The sequence below is a fragment of the Phallusia mammillata genome, chromosome 1, assembly GCF_965637545.1.
Source record: "Phallusia mammillata chromosome 1, kaPhaMamm4.hap1.1, whole genome shotgun sequence".
NCBI lineage: Eukaryota > Metazoa > Chordata > Ascidiacea > Phlebobranchia > Ascidiidae > Phallusia > Phallusia mammillata.
Window position 1 is genome coordinate 17,098,837 of NC_137252.1, and position 19,307 is coordinate 17,118,143.

A 19,307-nucleotide genomic window follows, 5' to 3' on the forward strand; every position below is an offset into this window, starting at 1 on the left:
GCAATGGGTGAAGAGTGAAGATATTGGCAAAAAATCGTAATTTATTGCATTAAACGTCAAATAACTTTGGAATTGAATTGATAATAAACTTGCAGGTTACGTAAGTGTCATGTTTCTCGTGTATTTTATTCGTTTTGAAAAGTTTATTGTGTGTTTTAAAAGGATTACTAACCGTTTTTGTTTGATTGATTTTGTATGTTAAATATACCATGGACAAGACTAAATTCTCGTAATTGTGATTTAGTTGTATTTCTGTGTAATAGCAAGGTTAGCCACACCGTGCCAGCCAATGGCAAAAAATCTTTGGTTAAAATTTGCAATCCTGAATTTCAAAGCAACTCTGATATAAAGAAACATTACAGCAATTTACAAAAATGTGTGCTCTCATTGAGCGACCCAACTAAGGGAGACATAATACATGCTTCATAAAAAACGTAATATTAATTTCCTTTTAACCCACTTCTGTAGTCAAAATCAAACAGTAATTATTTTAGAGCATTCATATGTGAAGATCACTTTGAAAAAAAAACGATCTGCTGATTATTGGTTGCTGAAAAAAGTTAAAAATTGTATGCTTTTTGCCATCCCAAAAAATTTCCTAAACACCAGTACAGGACAAAATTGGTAACATTGCCCATGAACATATAAATGTTTATTATGGGTAAAATCATTTGTTGTGGCCAAGACAAGCAGAAAAGCACCATTTGACAGATAGGTTCTTTCAGAAGTAAAACACCACTGCATTAAAAGTGTTGGCAAAGCTTTTAAACAATTAGGTCATCAGCTGAAAGTTAGTACACACTTCTTAAGTTAACAATTAATTTTAAACAACAAGTTGTACAACATTTAGAATAGTGGTCATTTTATAGAAAAGGCAAATACCTTTTGGTAGAACAATATAAAAATAAAATTGTTAAAGCATACATAAGGTACAGTTATGTTTATTATGAATTAATCTGGGTTTCTGTATGTTATAATTTTTGTGGTAGACTTTGCATTTTAAGCAATGTTGAGGTTAAATGGGCTCCATTTTATGGATGGCGGATTAAACCACTATCCTTGGGTATTACTCCATTGAAGAATTTTGTAAATGCATTTTTAAGTATAGCGTCTGCTTTTAAAACAAGGTGGGCCAGTAATGTATGAAATGTGTGCAAAGTATGGCAAAAAATGGAACGCAACAGAGTGCAGCAAATGAAACCCAGTGCAACTATTGAAGAGACTTGGTAACAGTGGATGACCGAATTCATTAGGATATCTTGGTATGCAGATTCAAATGTTTCTCATTTCAATAGGATATCTTGGTATGCAGATTCAAATGTTTCTGTTTCTCAACACTCACTAACGAGTGGCAAGCTTCATTTTTTTTAAAGCAATGTAAAAAAGCTTTAAAGGCCATTAATGGGAGACGGCACCACCCTGATTTGGTTCGTTGGGCAGTTGAGTTGTTTGCTAGAGCTTCAGCAGCATATAATCATCCCAGAACCAGTGGTGTTCTTATATTGCCATCATCACGTACTTTACAGTAGTACAGGTATAAGCAGCAATTTTACACATAATTTTTTGAACTGACATGTCATCACACAATCCTAATAAACAATGTATGGTAGGTTGTTAAAAATATTGACTCTGGTGCATGTGGTATCAACCAATTTTTAGTCAATGCTCTGTGGATGAAACGAAAAGTTAGTTAACAGCAGCAATTTATGCACTTTTTTATGTTTTTTTAATTTATTATTTTTCATGTCAAAGAAAATTCGGTATTCTAGGAAGGCCACTTAGTTAGATTTATTGACTACGGGGCCAGAAATGCAGACACCATAGTGGCAACCCATATATGTAGCAAGGTGGCACACATACTGCAAATGGTCCAATGCAGCGAATTCGAGGTCCAAACTTGCTACATAAATGAAGTAAATTGCCATTTTTCATGATATTATTAGGAAAATTCTAAAAACTAAAACATTTTTATCAAACTAAACGTTGCAGCTCCAAAAACTATCGACAAAACGACAAAGAATGTGTATGTTCTTACCAATGCACACGAAATGTGTACTTGTTCATTCAAGCGTGCAACGTCTGAAGGAAGGCAAAACTAATATATTCGCGTTCGTGGTAATTAAGTTAGATTTGTTAAAATAAAAATGTTTAAAAAATACTTCAACAAAACATAACTACACATTAAAAGTTACATCTAGTTCTATGTAGTAATAAACCCGAGAGAATTTTTTTCAAATTTGGTCGGCAGACGAGTTGCGCATCTACCATTGTCATTCTGCCAGAATAAAATCGAAAAAAGGAATGCGATACGAGAGAACGTCAAGGATGGTTGCGCAACGAACGTTTTGGCCAAATCAAAATATTGACAAAATACGCTAAATTTAATTCGATTTTTGAAATCTTTTCGGGCCCATTATTTTTTTTTTAAATCGCAACATTGCCTTATCTTTTAGTCTATTTTAATAATCCGTTTTCGAAAAAGTGAACCCGACTCGATAATTACAGCAAAACGCAATTAACTAACACCCACTTTGGGCCAAATGCCGAAACTGACGAAATACGCTAATTTTATTAAAAATTTTGAAATATTTTCGGGCCCATTATTTTCTTCAAATTCGCACCATTGCCTCATCTTTTAGTCTATTTTATTAATCCGTTTTCAAAAAAGTGAACCCGACTCGATAATTACAGCAAAATGCAATTAACTAACACCCTCTTTGGGCCAAATGCCGAAACTGACGAAATACGCTAAGTTCAATACAATTTTTGAAATCTTTTCGGGCCCATTATTTTTTTAAATTCGCAGCTTTGCCTCATCTTTTAGTCTATTTTAATAATCCGTTTTCAAAAAAGTGAACCCGACTCGATAATGACAGCAAAATGCAATTAACTAACACCCTCTTTGGGCCAAATGCCGAAACTGACGAAATACGCTAAGTTCAATACAATTTTTGAAATCTTTTCGGGCCCATTATTTTTTTTAAATTCGCAGCTTTGCCTCATCTTTTAGTCTATTTTAATAATCCGTTTTCAAAAAAGTGAACCCGACTCGATAATTACAGCAAAATGCAATTAACTAACACCCTCTTTGGGCCAAATGCCGAAACTGACGAAATACGCTAACTTTATTACAATTTTTGAAATCTTTTCGGGCCCATTATTTTTTTCAAATTCGCAACATTGCCTCATCTTTTAGTCTATTTTAATAATCTGTTTTCAAAAAAGTGAACCCGACTCGATAATTACAGCAAAATGCAATTAACTAACACCCACTTTGGGCCAAATGCCGAAACTGACGAAATACGCTAAGTTCAATACAATTTTTGAAATCTTTTCGGGCCCATTATTTTTTTTAAATTCGCAACATTGCCTCTTCTTTTAGTCTATTTTATTAATCCGGTTTCAAAAAACTGAACCCGACTCGATAATTACAGCAAAATGCAATTAACTAACACCCTCTTTGGGCCAAATGCCGAAACTGACGAAATACGCTAAGTTCAATACAATTTTTGAAATCTTTTCGGGCCCATTATTTTTTTTAAATTCGCAGCTTTGCCTCATCTTTTAGTCTATTTTATTAATCCGTTTTCAAAAAAGTGAACCCGACTCGATAATTACAGCAAAATGCAATTAACTAACACCCACTTTGGGCTAAATGCCAATAGGGACGAAATACGCTAAGTTCAATACAATTTTTGAAATCTTTTCGGGCCCATTATTTTTTTTAAATTCGCAACATTGCCTTATCTTTTAGTCTATTTTATTAATCCGGTTTCAAAAAAGTGAACCCGACTCGATAATTACAGCAAAATGCAATTAACTAACACCCTCTTTGGGCCAAATGCCGTAACTGACGAAATACGCTAAGTTCAATACAATTTTTGAAATCTTTTAGGGCCTATTATTTTAACCCTGTTCGCCTACAATTTTTATTTTGCCGGTATTGGTTGAAAGCCACTACACCAACGTCAAGGTTCCGACAGCAGTAGTGGTTTGATTTTTTGCAGATAAAATCTTTGTTTGGACAAATTTAGTAGTTTAACCATTACAATGTACTGTTGTTTTTTGGGCTATGGTTACAATTTCCTGACCAATTATTTGTCCAAACAAAGAAAATAAAACTGCTAGCTTTCATGCAGTGCATGCACATAGCGCAACATTGTAACATGGTGTCACGTTCCCGTTTGCACGGTTACGCAAAAGATGGGACTGACTATCGGAAGTTCTTTAACAGCTAACACTCGTGTACTCTGATCGGCAGCAAACCCTTTCCTTTTACATTTATTCACGTTCAACCATACGTACTCAAAACGACAAACAAACAAAATCCACTACTTCGCAGTTATCTCTCAATTCTATCTTATATTCTATGTATTATGTTATTAGATGGGCGCTCTTATATAGCATGCGTAACAATAACGGGGAAAAAGGCGTTAACTCGCTGTGACGATTTCCTTCAGATAAAACAATGATGACTTGCACCCCGTAACAGCGCGACCTGATAAGTTGGCACATTGAACACATAAACAAAAGAAGTGGTAGTGTGAACGGCGATTCGCAACAAAAGACTTGACCCACACAGTAAACCTCCAGCGGTTGCGGGATAATGTCATGGGGCGGTCTAGACTCTAGAATATTTGTGACACAACCCCGTTTTTAAAAGGAGATTTTCTTCAAACAAGAAAATCTCGCGCAATCTGACACAAATGTTCCCACAACTCATCAGTGCCATCCGAAAGTCAAAGCTCTTGCTTGCTGAAGATATCGCTTTTCCTATCCAATGTTTTCTTTCGTTGCCTTTTCCCTGCTTACGTCTGCACCGGAACCACGTGTGGAAATCCCCCTGATAGCGACATGGCTTCGAATCTCGGAAGGACGATTGCGCAAATTCGTTTCCTGACTGCATTTGTTGTTTCATCTGTTGGCGGGTTGGCAAGAACGACGGGAGACGGGTAAACGGGCTTGACACGTTACTCTCACTGGTCGGCGCCACGACAGTACGTGTAACGGTGCTCTTCTCCGTCGTCTGGTTTGAAGAAACCGTCTCGCCTCCCTCCACTGAATGCAGTTGTACGTTAACCAGCTCCTGAGATAACTCTGCTTGTTGCCCAACGGTCATCGTCTCAGGCGTGGCGTTTTGCTTCGTCGCTTGTTGTGTCGCAGAAGCCGACTCTTCTTTGTCACACATCTGCATTTCCTCTTCAATGCATCCCTGCGAAGCATCCTCGTCATGCTGGTTAAACAGAGCATGAGCCTCGGCGCTGTCCGCTGCTTTGCTAATTGGCCCTGGAATGCGCTCTTGTTCATCCTCCACCAGGTGGACACGATCCGGGTCGACTGACTTGTTCACACAAAGCTTATGCGCGTACGTCAGGTGCTCTGGACACTCGGCCACATTAGATGTCACCGTGTTTGCTTTTTCTGCACGGCGGTTCATAGCTTCCAGCTCAAGCTCAAGCTTCTTCATCGCCAGCTCGTGCTCCATGGCTTGGCTTCGTTGCCGTTCTTCTCTTTCGGCCTCAAGGTTTCTTTGCTCGATCTCACGTTTTTTCTGTTCAGCCTCACGATTAGCCCTTCGCTCTTCACGTTCATTCTCATGGTCCTGTTTCACCTGATCATCTACATACTTGCGTAGCTCTTCGTCAACGAGCCCCAATTGCTTCCCTAATTGCACGTACTGCAATCCAGACGCCATTGCCGATCTTACAGGGGTTAGTGTTCAACTTCGCGTTTTTAAGTCAGATCCCGGACGAGCCCCCAGATGTCACGTTCCCGTTTGCACGGTTACGCAAAAGATGGGACTGACTATCGGAAGTTCTTTAACAGCTAACACTCGTGTACTCTGATCGGCAGCAAACCCTTTCCTTTTACATTTATTCACGTTCAACCATACGTACTCAAAACGACAAACAAACAATCCAGCACTACTTCGCAGTTATCTCTCAATTCTATCTTATATTCTATGTATTATGTTATTAGATGGGCGCTCTTATATAGCATGCGTAACAATAACGGGGAAAAAGGCGTTAACTCGCTGTGACGATTTCCTTCAGATAAAACAATGATGACTTGCACCCCGTAACAGCGCGACCTGATAAGTTGGCACATTGAACACATAAACAAAAGAAGTGGTAGTGTGAACGGCGATTCGCAACAAAAGACTTGACCCACACAGTAAACCTCCAGCGGTTGCGGGATAATGTCATGGGGCGGTCTAGACTCTAGAATATTTGTGACACATGGAAATGCAGTTTTTTCATGCAATGCGATTTTTTTTCATGCAATTTTTTGATGGAATCATTTAATACGAAGATCAACATTTGTATTCGTTTTTAATATCATTGAAAAGTTTTTGTCGACATAGCCATTTCTACGTACGACATATTCTTCACCTTCATGTATATAAGCTTCCAAATTTAGTACGTGGGTTAAAAACAAGTTGACATCAGAAGGAGTATTTTCAAGCGCGGAAGAAATCAAACTTCCTGATGGCGAATATTAAGATTTCAGTTCTTTTCCCACATAAGATTCTCTAAATATTTGTTGTCCAATAATACGCAGCCGCACGCGAGAACGACAGAATTTGTGATCAACAAAGCGCAGAACATTCTCAAGGCATTCTTTATTTAAACCCTTACAAAACCTAAATTCTTGATTTATGCGAATCAGTTCACTTCTGCGCTTTTCATGAAACAAACACATACGATAACACTCGGGTAAGCATTTGGCTTCATTAAACGTTTGGAAAGAATTGTATGCAGACTGTGAGCAATATACTTGTACGTTTCTTTTGTTTCTGAGTATAGGTTTTCAAAGTCCGAAATCAGAATTAAATTGTCGTCAACTGATTGCTGTAGATCTATTTCTTTGCTGACAACAATGTCTTTCGTTGTAACAGATGCTTAGCGTATTTCGTCAGTTTCGGCATTTGGCCCAAAGAGGGTGTTAGTTAATTGCATTTTGCTGTAATTATCGAGTCGGGTTCACTTTTTTGAAACCGGATTAATAAAATAGACTAAAAGATGAGGCAAAGCTGCGAATTAAAAAAAAATAATGGGCCCGAAAAGATTTCAAAATTTTTAATAAAGTTGGCGTATTTCGTCAGTTTCGGCATTTGGCCCAAAGAGGGTGTTAGTTAATTGCATTTTGCTGTAATTATCGAGTCGGGTTCACTTTTTTGAAAACGGATTAATAAAATAGACTAAAAGATGAGGCAAAGCTGCGAATTTAAAGGAAATAATGGGCCCGAAAAGATTTCAAAAATTGTATTGAACTTAGCGTATTTCGTCACTTTCGGCATTTGGTCCAAAGAGGGTGTTAGTTAATTGCATTTTGCTGTAATTATCGAGTCGGGTTCACTTTTTTGAAAACGGATTAATAAAATAGACTAAAAGATGAGGCAAAGCTGCGAATTTAAAGGAAATAATGGGCCCGAAAAGATTTCAAAAATTGTATTGAACTTAGCGTATTTCGTCACTTTCGGCATTTGGTCCAAAGAGGGTGTTAGTTAATTGCATTTTGCTGTAATTATCGAGTCGAGTTCAGTTTTTAGAAACCGGATTAATAAAATAGACTAAAAGATGAGTCAATGTTGCGAATTTAAAGAAAATAATGGGCCCGAAAAGATTTCAAAAATTGTATCGAACTTAGCGTATTTCGTCAGTTTCGGCATTTGGCCCAAAGAGGGTGTTAGTTAATTGCATTTTGCTGTAATTATCGAGTCGGGTTCACTTTTTTGAAAACGGATTAATAAAATAGACTAAAAGATGAGGCAAAGCTGCGAATTTAAAAAAAATAATGGGCCCGAAAAGATTTCAAAAATTGTATTGAACTTAGCGTATTTCGTCACTTTCGGCATTTGGTCCAAAGAGGGTGTTAGTTAATTGCATTTTGCTGTAATTATCGAGTCGAGTTCAGTTTTTAGAAACCGGATTAATAAAATAGACTAAAAGATGAGTCAATGTTGCGAGTTTAAAGAAAATAATGGGCCCGAAAAGATTTCAAAATTTTTAATAAAGTTGGCGTATTTCGTCAGTTTCGGCATTTGGCCCAAAGAGGGTGTTAGTTAATTGCATTTTGCTGTAATTATCGAGTCGGGTTCACTTTTTTGAAACCGGATTAATAAAATAGACTAAAAGATGAGGCAAAGCTGCGAATTAAAAAAAAATAATGGGCCCGAAAAGATTTCAAAAATTGTATCGAACTTAGCGTATTTCGTCCCTATTGGCATTTGGCCCAAAGTGGGTGTTAGTTAATTGCATTTTGCTCTAATTATCGAGTCGGGTTCATTTTTTCGAAAACGGATTGTAAAAATAGACTAAAAGATGAGGCAATGTTGCGAATTTGAAAAAAAACGATGGGCCCGAAAAGATTTCAAAAATTGTATTGAACTTAGCGTATTTCGTCAGTTTCGGCATTTGGCCCAAAGAGGGTGTTAGTTAATTGCGTTTTGCTCTAATTATCGAGTCGGGTTCACTTTTTCGAAAACGGATTAATAAAATAGACTAAAAGATAAGGCAATGTTGCGAATTTAAAAAAAATAATGGGCCCGAAAAGATTTCAAAAATTGTATTGAACTTAGCGTATTTCGTCCCTATTGGCATTTAGCCCAAAGTGGGTGTTAGTTAATTGCATTTTGCTGTAATTATCGAGTCGGGTTCACTTTTTTGAAAACGGATTAATAAAATAGACTAAAAGATGAGTCAATGTTGCGAGTTTAAAGAAAATAATGGGCCCGAAAAGATTTCAAAATTTTTAATAAAGTTGGCGTATTTCGTCAGTTTCGGCATTTGGCCCAAAGAGGGTGTTAGTTAATTGCATTTTGCTGTAATTATCGAGTCGGGTTCACTTTTTTGAAACCGGATTAATAAAATAGACTAAAAGATGAGGCAAAGCTGCGAATTAAAAAAAAATAATGGGCCCGAAAAGATTTCAAAAATTGTATTGAACTTAGCGTATTTCGTCAGTTTCGGCATTTGGCCCAAAGAGGGTGTTAGTTAATTGCATTTTGCTGTAATTATCGAGTCGGGTTCACTTTTTTGAAAACGGATTAATAAAATAGACTAAAAGAAGAGGCAAAGCTGCGAATTAAAAAAAAATAATGGGCCCGAAAAGATTTCAAAAATTGTATTGAACTTAGCGTATTTCGTCACTTTCGGCATTTGGTCCAAAGAGGGTGTTAGTTAATTGCATTTTGCTGTAATTATCGAGTCGAGTTCAGTTTTTAGAAACCGGATTAATAAAATTGACTAAAAGATGAGTCAATGTTGCGAATTTAAAGAAAATAATGGGCCCGAAAATATTTCAAAAATTGTATCGAACTTAGCGTATTTCGTCAGTTTCGGCATTTGGCCCAAAGTGGGTGTTAGTTAATTGCATTTTGCTCTAATTATCGAGTCGGGTTCATTTTTTCGAAAACGGATTGTAAAAATAGACTAAAAGATGAGGCAATGGTGCGAATTTGAAGAAAACGATGGGCCCGAAAAGATTTCAAAAATTGTATTGAACTTAGCGTATTTCGTCAGTTTCGGCATTTGGCCCAAAGAGGGTGTTAGTTAATTGCGTTTTGCTGTAATTATCGAGTCGGGTTCACTTTTTTGAAAACGGATTAATAAAGTAGACTAAAAGATGAGGCAATGGTGCGAATTTAAAAAAATAATGGGCCCGAAAAGATTTCAAAAATTGTATCGAACTTAGCGTATTTCGTCCCTATTGGCATTTGGCCCAAAGTTGGTGTTAGTTAATTGCATTTTGCTGTAATTATCGAGTCGGGTTCACTTTTTTGAAAACGGATTAATAAAATAGACTAAAAGATGAGGCAAAGCTGCGAATTTAAAAAAAATAATGGGCCCGAAAAGATTTCAAAAATTGTATTGAACTTAGCATATTTCGTCAGTTTCGGCATTTGGCCCAAAGAGGGTGTTAGTTAATTGCGTTTTGCTGTAATTATCGAGTCGGGTTCACTTTTTTGAAACCGGATTAATAAAATAGACTAAAAGATGAGGCAATGTTGCGAATTTAAAAAAAAAAATGGGCCCGAAAAGATTTCAAAAATTGTATTGAACTTAGCGTATTTCGTCCCTATTGGCATTTAGCCCAAAGTGGGTGTTAGTTAATTGCATTTTGCTGTAATTATCGAGTCGGGTTCACTTTTTTGAAAACGGATTAATAAAATAGACTAAAAGATGAGTCAATGTTGCGAGTTTAAAGAAAATAATTGGCCCGAAAAGATTTCAAAATTTTTAATAAAGTTGGCGTATTTCGTCAGTTTCGGCATTTGGCCCAAAGAGGGTGTTAGTTAATTGCATTTTGCTGTAATTATCGAGTCGGGTTCACTTTTTTGAAACCGGATTAATAAAATAGACTAAAAGATGAGGCAAAGCTGCGAATTTAAAAAACATAATGGGCCCGAAAAGATTTCAAAATTTTTAATAAAGTTGGCGTATTTCGTCAGTTTCGGCATTTGGCCCAAAGAGGGTGTTAGTTAATTGCATTTTGCTGTAATTATCGAGTCGGGTTCACTTTTTTGAAAACGGATTAATAAAATAGACTAAAAGATGAGGCAAAGCTGCGAATTTAAAAAAAAATAATGGGCCCGAAAAGATTTCAAAAATTGTATTGAACTTAGCGTATTTCGTCCCTATTGGCATTTGTCCCAAAGAGGGTGTTAGTTAATTGCATTTTGCTCTAATTATCGAGTCGGGTTCATTTTTTCGAAAACGGATTGTAAAAATAGACTAAAAGATGAGGCAATGGTGCGAATTTAAAGAAAACGATGGGCCCGAAAAGATTTCAAAAATTGTAATAAAGTTAGCGTATTTCGTCAGTTTCGGCATTTGGCCCAAAGTGGGTGTTAGTTAATTGCGTTTTGCTCTAATTATCGAGTCGGGTTCACTTTTTCGAAAACGGATTATTAAAATAGACTAAAAGATAAGGCAATGTGACGAATTTTAAAAAAATAATGGGCCCGAAAAGATTTCAAAAATTGTATTAAATTTAGCGTATTTTGTCAATATTTCGATTTGGCCAAAACGTTCGTTGCGCATCCATCTGTGACGTTCTCTCGTTTCGCATTCCTTTTTTCGTTTTTATTCTGGCAGAATGACAATGGTGCGCATCTAGTGAATTAAGTTATCTATGATTTAACGCATATTGTTCAACATCTAGTAACAAACAGGAATTGTTACCAGGGTTGCCAATTTGGCGGTTTTGCCGCCAAATACCTCAAAATTGGCGTTTTTTGAAAGTAGTTGGCACCAAAAATAGCAACTGGCGGTTTGGCGGATATTTTTGTAAAATTTGGCGGTTTATGGAAATGGTTGGCACCTATTTGTTTTATTTGGCGTTTTTGCTTTTTTGCAAAGGTTTGCGCTTCTGAGACAACAAATTACGGCTTAAACCCGCTCGTAGCGCCATTACAATGGGTAGGTTCTGTTTCATTGAATTCCCGTATACGTCACACAAGCCCTTTTTGACAAATCAATGCAACAATTAAGAAAAAAATATTGATTGTGGGCTAAAGGCAGAGCTTGTTTGACATCATAAAGTTTGTGTTCCAGAAAACGTGTCAGCGCCGGCAAGTAGCATCGAGTTGATTTAGTTTAAAAAGTTCAACAATGTCGCCAGTCAGTAACGCCGTGGCTGGGAGGATTTTTTCCCTTGTAACATCTATTAAAACCAAAACTAGGAATCGAATGCAGTTGCCATTGTAAGAATCAGAGCGGAGTTGATACTGTCTGGTAAATATTGTAAAGACTTTGTTGCATCGCCAAAAATGTTACATGACTTTACTTCAGATAAAATATATTCTTCTGAATATGGCAGTAGGCTAATGATGTTACTGGTCTTGAAACTTTAATGTGAATATATCACCAAACTTGTTGTTGTTGTGTCGTTCATAGATCATGTTATAAAAGTGAGTGTCCGTGCTGTAAGGAGACTGATTGTTTGTGGTAAAACTGGCCATGTTAGGGAAAAAGTATCATCGCCAAATAAAATGCTTAATTGTGGGTAAACAAAATCCTTAAGGCGGCATTTTGTGCGTATGCAGGGTTCAGGGCAAAAACGATGTTTTAGAGTGATTTTTAAAGAATTGTTGGTAAAACTAATTTAAAATGTATACCGCCAGGTGGTGCTCTTAATACTTTCTGGTTCTGGCCGTGCTGGAGAATAAAGTTGCTTTTTTTGTAACTGCACGGCGTACACTGGTAAACGGTTATGCGTAGATATAATTATAAATTCTCTACTGACCAGATTTTAAGTATGGACCAGTTTATAATACCTATTTAGCAATATATATAGATGATAATACTCGTCATATTGCTATTTCTGTAAAATTGGTTTGGCGGTATTTTTGGCATCAAACATTTTTGGTTTGGCACTTTTTTGTTGTGTTTGGCGTTTTTTTGACAGTTTTTGGCACTATTCTGCGTTTTTTATCTGGCAACCCTGATTGTTACGCGCGCACACACATCAAACAGTAACAGGTACGTTAACCTGCGCGCCGCCAGTTTACCTCTTATCGTTTCATGGTATAGACGCGGTTGTAGCTATCTACTAGAAACTTTCTCCGTTGGTACATTAATTTTATAATATATACAAACATTTTTTCTTGAATTCCGGACTTTTAGGTACATTTTAACATTTCTCCCTGACGCAGATTTAAACACTAAATTCCCGGACATGTCAGGGAAAATCCGGACGAATGGCAACCCTAAACTAGCAGCAATGTTTGCACACGAAAAGTGTAAACGTTTTTTTTACCTTGTTTTGATTTGTTCTGTCTTGCATACTATTGTGGTGATTGTCCGGCAGGTAACGGTTCTTGATAATCATACTGTTCCCTATCTTCTACGAAACACAAAATGGAGCAGCTGATGTTTTAAATGCATGATTAAATGTACTATTTAAGTCCTGTTGTAACTCTGGTTTTACAAAGCTTTTATTCAGTATGGATATCTTTACAGAGCTGTATGAGTTGAGTTGGGTTGAATTTATTTCGCCCGCTGAAACAACACATAGCGACACAATTGCACTAAAACAACCGCCAGGTCGGAAATAGTGCGCAACGTTAAATGACTGTGAAGTGCAAAACTTTGAAGATCACAATTGGATAACGACGGTGGAACCAGCCGAAACAATAATCGTAACAAAGAAAAAACAAAATACATAGTTCAGAACAAGACTTTATAAAAGATAATACACATTAGTGGCCGTCCTGCAATGATTCAGTTTAAGTTTAAACTAAAACAAAAGAAGAATTAGAAAAGTCTTGACGTTCCGATGTACAGCAGTAAAAGCTTTTATATTTAACACAAAAGTTTGTGACAGATTTGAAACGGTTTTACAAACAAGGCTGCTTATTTTCGTGCAGCGTCTGCACAACGTGTGCTAATTGGTGCATAACCAACACGTGTCTCATAGTACAAGATAGAGCTACTTACACTACAACTCACGTCAGCCACACATTTAGTTAATTTCGATAGAAGGCGCAAAAGCTGAATTATTTATTTTCATACCTAACCCCAACCCTAATAGCCTTAATCGTAAGCATATTTTGAGATATACCGTTTGCAAAGGGGTTTGTGCTCTTTGCGCCACCTCTCAAAAATTAGCTAAACGTGCGGCTGACGTGAGTTATGTTGTTCAAACTTTTTCCCTTGTTTAATAGCCAACCAAATTTTTTAGGTAATTTTCGGGTTCATTTGACTTCTTACGTGACATCCGAAGCATGACAAGGGATCCAGATTTACCCGTCATCATTTTGGTTCCTTTCAAGGAGGCATTTTGAAATCAACTAGCTGTACGAAAAGATGAAGAAACCTTTGTTCATATATTACATTTGTTTTTGGGATATTTTTTTTAAATCCTTATTTCAATGATGCAAAGTTTACATTAGATACATTGAGCAAAAAATAGTAATTGCACGCGAATAATAGCCCTTTTAGCTACGAGAGCCAAAATGTCAACAACAATAAAGTCTCCTCTTACAGCATGGCAGGTTTTCGCAACCCAGTGAAGACGTTTTCGGTTTCGGATTATTTTAATTGGTGGCAACAACATCGAACTTTTTTTACCTTATTCAAGTTTCTTCATCAAAATACAATGAAATCGCTGCAAAACACTTTGATCGCTCTTTCAACAAAACGATAATAAGCATTTTATAGGCCGTAAATTGTTTCCGAGCAACAAATCTAAATACACGGAAGTTTCAAATCTTTCTGAAACGTGTAAGCTTACCATGATGAGTTTTTGTTAAAGCCTTATCAAACGGATTAAATGCGCTGTATTATCAAGATTCTGTATACAGCATTTTGAGATTTGAAAATTTGTGTGGAGATTACAATGTTGAGTACTTTTGATCCGTCATAAGGTTAAGATGTTGCAATTGTAACAGCCATAAACTGTTGATCCTAATTGTAGAGGCCTACTTCAACGGAGCTTTATGGAAAGAACAACAAACGGGCTGTTCCGGAAGTGACCCGATTTCGGGTTGTCACACTTTCGCTCTTTAACAACTGAAACTGCGTCACGTCCGGACAAAACCCTTCGTAAATTTTAAATGAAAATATTTAAATGTTCCAATCAGTATAGACAGTTTACCAGCAAAGAGTAGGAGTACACTAAATACAGTTGCTTATTAAGTGCAGAGATTACTAAAAATGTATATTTTCAGAAGTTTGCTTCAACGGTTTTCTTTGCTTTAAACAATTTACATGCTGGCTATATTGCTACTTCATTAGGTCATATGTCTAATTCTTTGCTGAATTCTTTGGATCCTTTAGGTTCAGCAACCATGGAATGCTCCTGTGGGTGAAGTTATTTTAGTTTTACTAAAACTATGTCTTTTAAGTCAGCTACATACTGTCCCTGCTGTTTTTAAAGCCACTTTCGGCAATTATGCTTTATGTTTTTAAGTACAATTTGGCTAGTACAGTTTCAAAAAGCAATCTGCCTTCAGCATCAGTATTGTCTTTTAAGACATTTTTGCTTCTTATCCTTAAATTGACCCATTGGCCCAATACGAGGGCCGTTCATGGCATTAAGTAAGGGTAAAAACTTTTTCTAGCCGAATTTCGTTGGTGGCTTAAAATATATTTCTAAGGTACTTGGAGCAAAGCTCTTTACTTTTTGACCCGGCTTCTTTCGGATGTTTTATAACAGGCACCGGTGTGATCGACATAACAATCACCCGGCTGTTTTGCGTTGGGGTATATAGCTACATTTCTCAATAGAACGGAACTATACATTGAATAGTCGTCTGCCCACATTTGTAATCACACACACACCGCAAATGTCCAACAAATTATTGCCACTTTCACACATAAAATGTTTTGAGGCCCTGTATGTATCTTGTTCACATGCACATTTGTGGTTGTTTTGATGCCCTTATAACACTGTTGCAATCGCGGATAACTACGAATTAAACAGCTTCTAAACACAACGTCTCATTTTAGTATTTGGAAACATGGTCACTGTAGCTTTGTTAGGAACCGGGTTTGGGATATCTTTACTTGTCAACTTCGTGCTTTGTGGATGTCTTTCCAGATTCCAAGGAAGGAATAGGTATTATCGTTTTGTGCTATAAAACTATGTGCTTTTTTATAACGAGATTAAAACCAACGGTTTAGCAAATGCTTTTTAAATATTTGGGTTTAAACATATAAAAAAAAAAAAAATTAATGCATCAGTTATTGAAAGTGCAATTACTTTTAAATATTGTTTGTCTTATCCAACTTCCGATTATCCAGTAAACCTCAATCAATCCGGACCCGAGCGGCTAAAAAAATATTGGATAAAGTAAAGATCTAGTTTAACCGATGTCTATTAGTTTAATTCTTACTTCATTACAAATCATTTGTAACTCAAGATTTATCCGAATTGGGCGAAGATCCAAATTCACCGAGTTGTACAGTAACTTATAATTAAACCCGCCCATATATGATGTAAGAGATGTTTTTGTATTATCGTTTTAAATCACGCAGAAATTTGACATTAAAGAAAAATTTTAAATCCATAACTCGTTGGGTATGAATAGGCTATAGTGATTGTTTTAAAAGTATTATTTTCGGTAAATAGAAACGTGCCACAAGCCAACCAACCCATGCAACTTTTAACCGTTCAACAGCCGTCGTCTATTCTTTCTGTTCCAGTCGCTCAAACCAGCCAACCACCAAACTACCCTGTTACTGAAAGTACAGCTCCTCCTAATTTTCGTTTGAGTACGTGTTTACAACTTTTTCACGTTTCGTGTGTTGTATTTACAACTCACTGTTGGTTGTCTTATTTGTGTTTTTATATTGCATTTACGATTAAACTTTTAGCTGTTTTAAACACATTTCTGTAGTGATTTAAAATTGCTTTGCAGATAATCAACCTGCGGTTGTTAGAAGCACACCAGCCAAGCTAGAATATGCAAAACCGATCGAACAAGGTTTCCGCGACTCTCCTACAGTTGCCGAAACAAGTGGACAACAAAACTTTCATGGAACTGTGAACAGACTTCCTTCTCCAAATTTTCGCCCTAGTATGAGTGACAGAAAAACTCTGTAAACTTGTCTGGATCTTTGTATCTTTGTAATTTTGCACAATTCTTGTGTGTTTTGGTAGGATATTTGGTTCGTCGTACATAGTTGAAAGACCCCAATTGACGCTTGAGCCTACATAAAGTGTAAAATTAATCCTGAAATTTTAAAATCGTTTTGCAGGTGATAAGTCTGCTGTTGTTGGAAGCGGATTAACGGAAGCAGGCTATCTAAAACCGATCCAACAAGATTTGCCCGACTATTTTCCATTGTCTGAATCAGGCCCACAGCAAAGCAGGCACCAAACTGAAGGCGGGCATTCTGCTTCCTACTTGCATCCAGGTGAGAGTGTTATCTGACCTTGGTGATCTTTTAGTGTTATAAATTCGGTTTTATATATTCAAATGCTTGCCGGCAAAATAAAACACACATGTGACCTTTAATAATATTTAATTGTACAAAGACAATCTGTTTCTAACATTTTGTTCATCGTACATTTCATGCATGTTTTTTTTTGGTATCGACGAACAACATTTCCTTGATTTTAAAGTCTATTCTATCATGATTGTAAACTCGTTTTGCAGATGATAGAAGTGCGGTTGTAGGTAACAGACCAGGCAGTGCTGAATATCTGCAACCGATCCAGAAAGATTTGCCCGATTACCTGGATTTCAATGAATCCACCTGAAGCGATTTGACAATTCATTGCAAGCTTATAATTATGTAATCTTTTCTAAATTTTCAACAAAAAAGTAAAATATAGAATGACTTTTATTAAAGCTTCAGTCTGTTCTTCGCACAAATGTTTCTTTATTTTCTTCTCACTATTAAATTATATTTATGCTGTAACATAAAGCATTGCTATGTTTGCTCGTGTGTTTTCCAGGGAATCTTTATAGTATTGTGATTTATGTAAGCTGCATCGTTTCCAAAATCTATTGTTTCCTTTTACATTTCAAAAAAATGCGCTTTAAATGTTGTTAGTTTGTTTTAAATGTATGCCTTGTTTATTTCTTTTAAAATTTGTTTTACTTAGAAAACATAACGGTATATTTCTTATTTGGTGATGAAACAACCAATCTACATTTTGGATCTATGAGATTACTTGTCAACAAACATTTATTGTGTCATTTTTGCAATTTAGTACCCGTGCTTTGTAAAATCCTGGGCACGTTTATTTCAGCTTTTAGCATTGACATTACACGCAAAACGATAGATTAGCTATTATTGATTTCACTAAAGTGTATGATTAACTACATTGTTTGGATAGTGATATTGCATTCCTAGCTGTCTTTTGAAACCCTAACCAGTTCATTTTTTACCAAACTGAAATATATCCACTCTTCGGTAAAACATTTAGAAAAGTAATTAAGATAACAGCCTTCATAAACGGTAAATATTCCATTTTGTCAAATCTTTCTACCTGGTATATCATTGTGCATGAATTAAACTGTTTTGGAAAGTCAACATACGTTTTTTTTCGGATTTGACGTGATTTTAGGTTTTCAGAGTATCATCGATTTACATTTAGAACTCGCGTCACTTCCAGGAACAACCGTTTTTAAAGTTTCGAAACTCGTAAAAAACAATACAGTATTGAAACAAGAATGTTAAAGCACATTCCTTGTCACGATGTATGTGTTATTTTCCCATTATTGTGGTGTTTCAAAAACTGCATTGTGCTTGAAATTCTTTAAATTCTTCCTTTGAAACCGAAACTGCATTTTGTAAACGTGTTTCTGCAAACATACCATACATAGCTATCCATATTTTATTCCCTATTTACTTGAAAGCTTGTATCTGCAATTTGGAACTACTGCTGGTTTGATGTGAGTTATCTGTTTTGGGTAAATGCAAACCTTAAATCTTCAGTTTCAGATGATATATGCTAATTATAGATTGCTTGATTATTTGCGCAAACATTTAAACGAAAAGGTAAATCATTAGTGATGTTTGACATGTGCTTTATATATGTGGAGTAATAAAACAAATTGTTGTACACATTTGCTTGATTTCACAGCGTTTCTAAAAAGCTTTTAAGCCTGAAATGTGGCAACTGCTTTGGGCTGCTCCGAACGTTTAACTTTCAGTTCGTCCTGTTCTTCTGCATTTCCAGCAACGGTATCGTAATCATCGTAGATGCTTTCGATGCTCTCGACGCTTTGCGAGTCTAAAGTAGTGGAGGTTTGTCTTAAAATTACTCGACGCCAGACAAAAACACAAAAAAACATCCACGCCAGAACCAACAACGCCATTATTTTGCTATTAATTTCAATATTAGCAATACTGGCGCTTAAAAACTGTAAAAAAATTATATTACCGTCCTTTGATTTATTCGGTCTAGCATACGACTGTGGTGATTGTCCGACTGGTAACGGTTCTTGGTAATCATGATGTTCCTTATCTTCTATTACACAGAACATGGATCAGCTTTTGTTTTAAATAATTAAAATGTGCTTTTTAGGTCTGTGGCAATTCTGTGCTTAAAAAGCTTTTAGTCAGTATGGATGGCTTTACAGAACTTTGCCAATTTTGTGAAATCGAATAAGTTATACCAACCTTTACTTTCGTCGTATGTGTTGGCATTTGAAATCGGTTGCGGCGATGAAATATGCTTGACTAAAAGAAAAAGTATGGTCAGTTACAAGCAAGATGATTGTACACCTGATCCTATCACATTGACATTTAAAGTTGTTAGGTCGCTAACATTACAAAAAACCTAAACTACCTCTTTTCAGAGCTGTTGCTTCTCTCATTTTACAATTTTCCCGATTGTTTCTGTAA

At 36.3% G+C, this 19,307-nt stretch overlaps 2 protein-coding genes across 2 annotated transcripts; one reads left to right on the forward strand and one right to left on the reverse strand.

The window, feature by feature from the left end:
* Positions 1-4,249: 4,249 nt before the first annotated feature.
* Positions 4,250-6,231, reverse strand: LOC145205870 (uncharacterized). Its single transcript, XM_080078483.1, has one exon. It carries the CDS (start codon positions 5,693-5,695, stop codon positions 4,622-4,624), a length of 1,074 nt encoding a protein of 357 aa, XP_079934609.1. The 5' UTR covers positions 5,696-6,231; the 3' UTR covers positions 4,250-4,621.
* An 8,439-nt stretch (positions 6,232-14,670) lies between these two features.
* On the forward strand, positions 14,671-18,524 carry LOC145209408 (uncharacterized). Its single transcript, XM_080079689.1, has 6 exons — positions 14,671-14,807; positions 15,456-15,564; positions 16,078-16,220; positions 16,367-16,525; positions 16,707-16,865; positions 17,108-18,524. The coding sequence occupies exons 1-6, from the start codon at positions 14,747-14,749 to the stop codon at positions 17,209-17,211; spliced, it is 735 nt and encodes a 244-aa protein (XP_079935815.1). The 5' UTR covers positions 14,671-14,746; the 3' UTR covers positions 17,212-18,524.
* The last annotated feature ends 783 nt before the right edge of the window (positions 18,525-19,307 follow it).

Bases quoted from the DNA above. Each gene is read 5' to 3' on its own strand.
- LOC145205870 (XM_080078483.1), bottom strand. From the start codon at position 5,695: ATGGCGTCTGGATTGCAGTACGTGCAATTAGGGAAGCAATTGGGGCTC.
- LOC145209408 (XM_080079689.1), top strand. From the start codon at position 14,747: ATGTCTAATTCTTTGCTGAATTCTTTGGATCCTTTAGGTTCAGCAACC. The intron at 15,565-16,077 runs GTATTATCGTTT...TTCGGTAAATAG, and splicing joins AGATTCCAAGGAAGGAATAG to AAACGTGCCACAAGCCAACC. The intron at 16,526-16,706 runs GTATGAGTGACA...ATCGTTTTGCAG, and splicing joins TTCTCCAAATTTTCGCCCTA to GTGATAAGTCTGCTGTTGTT.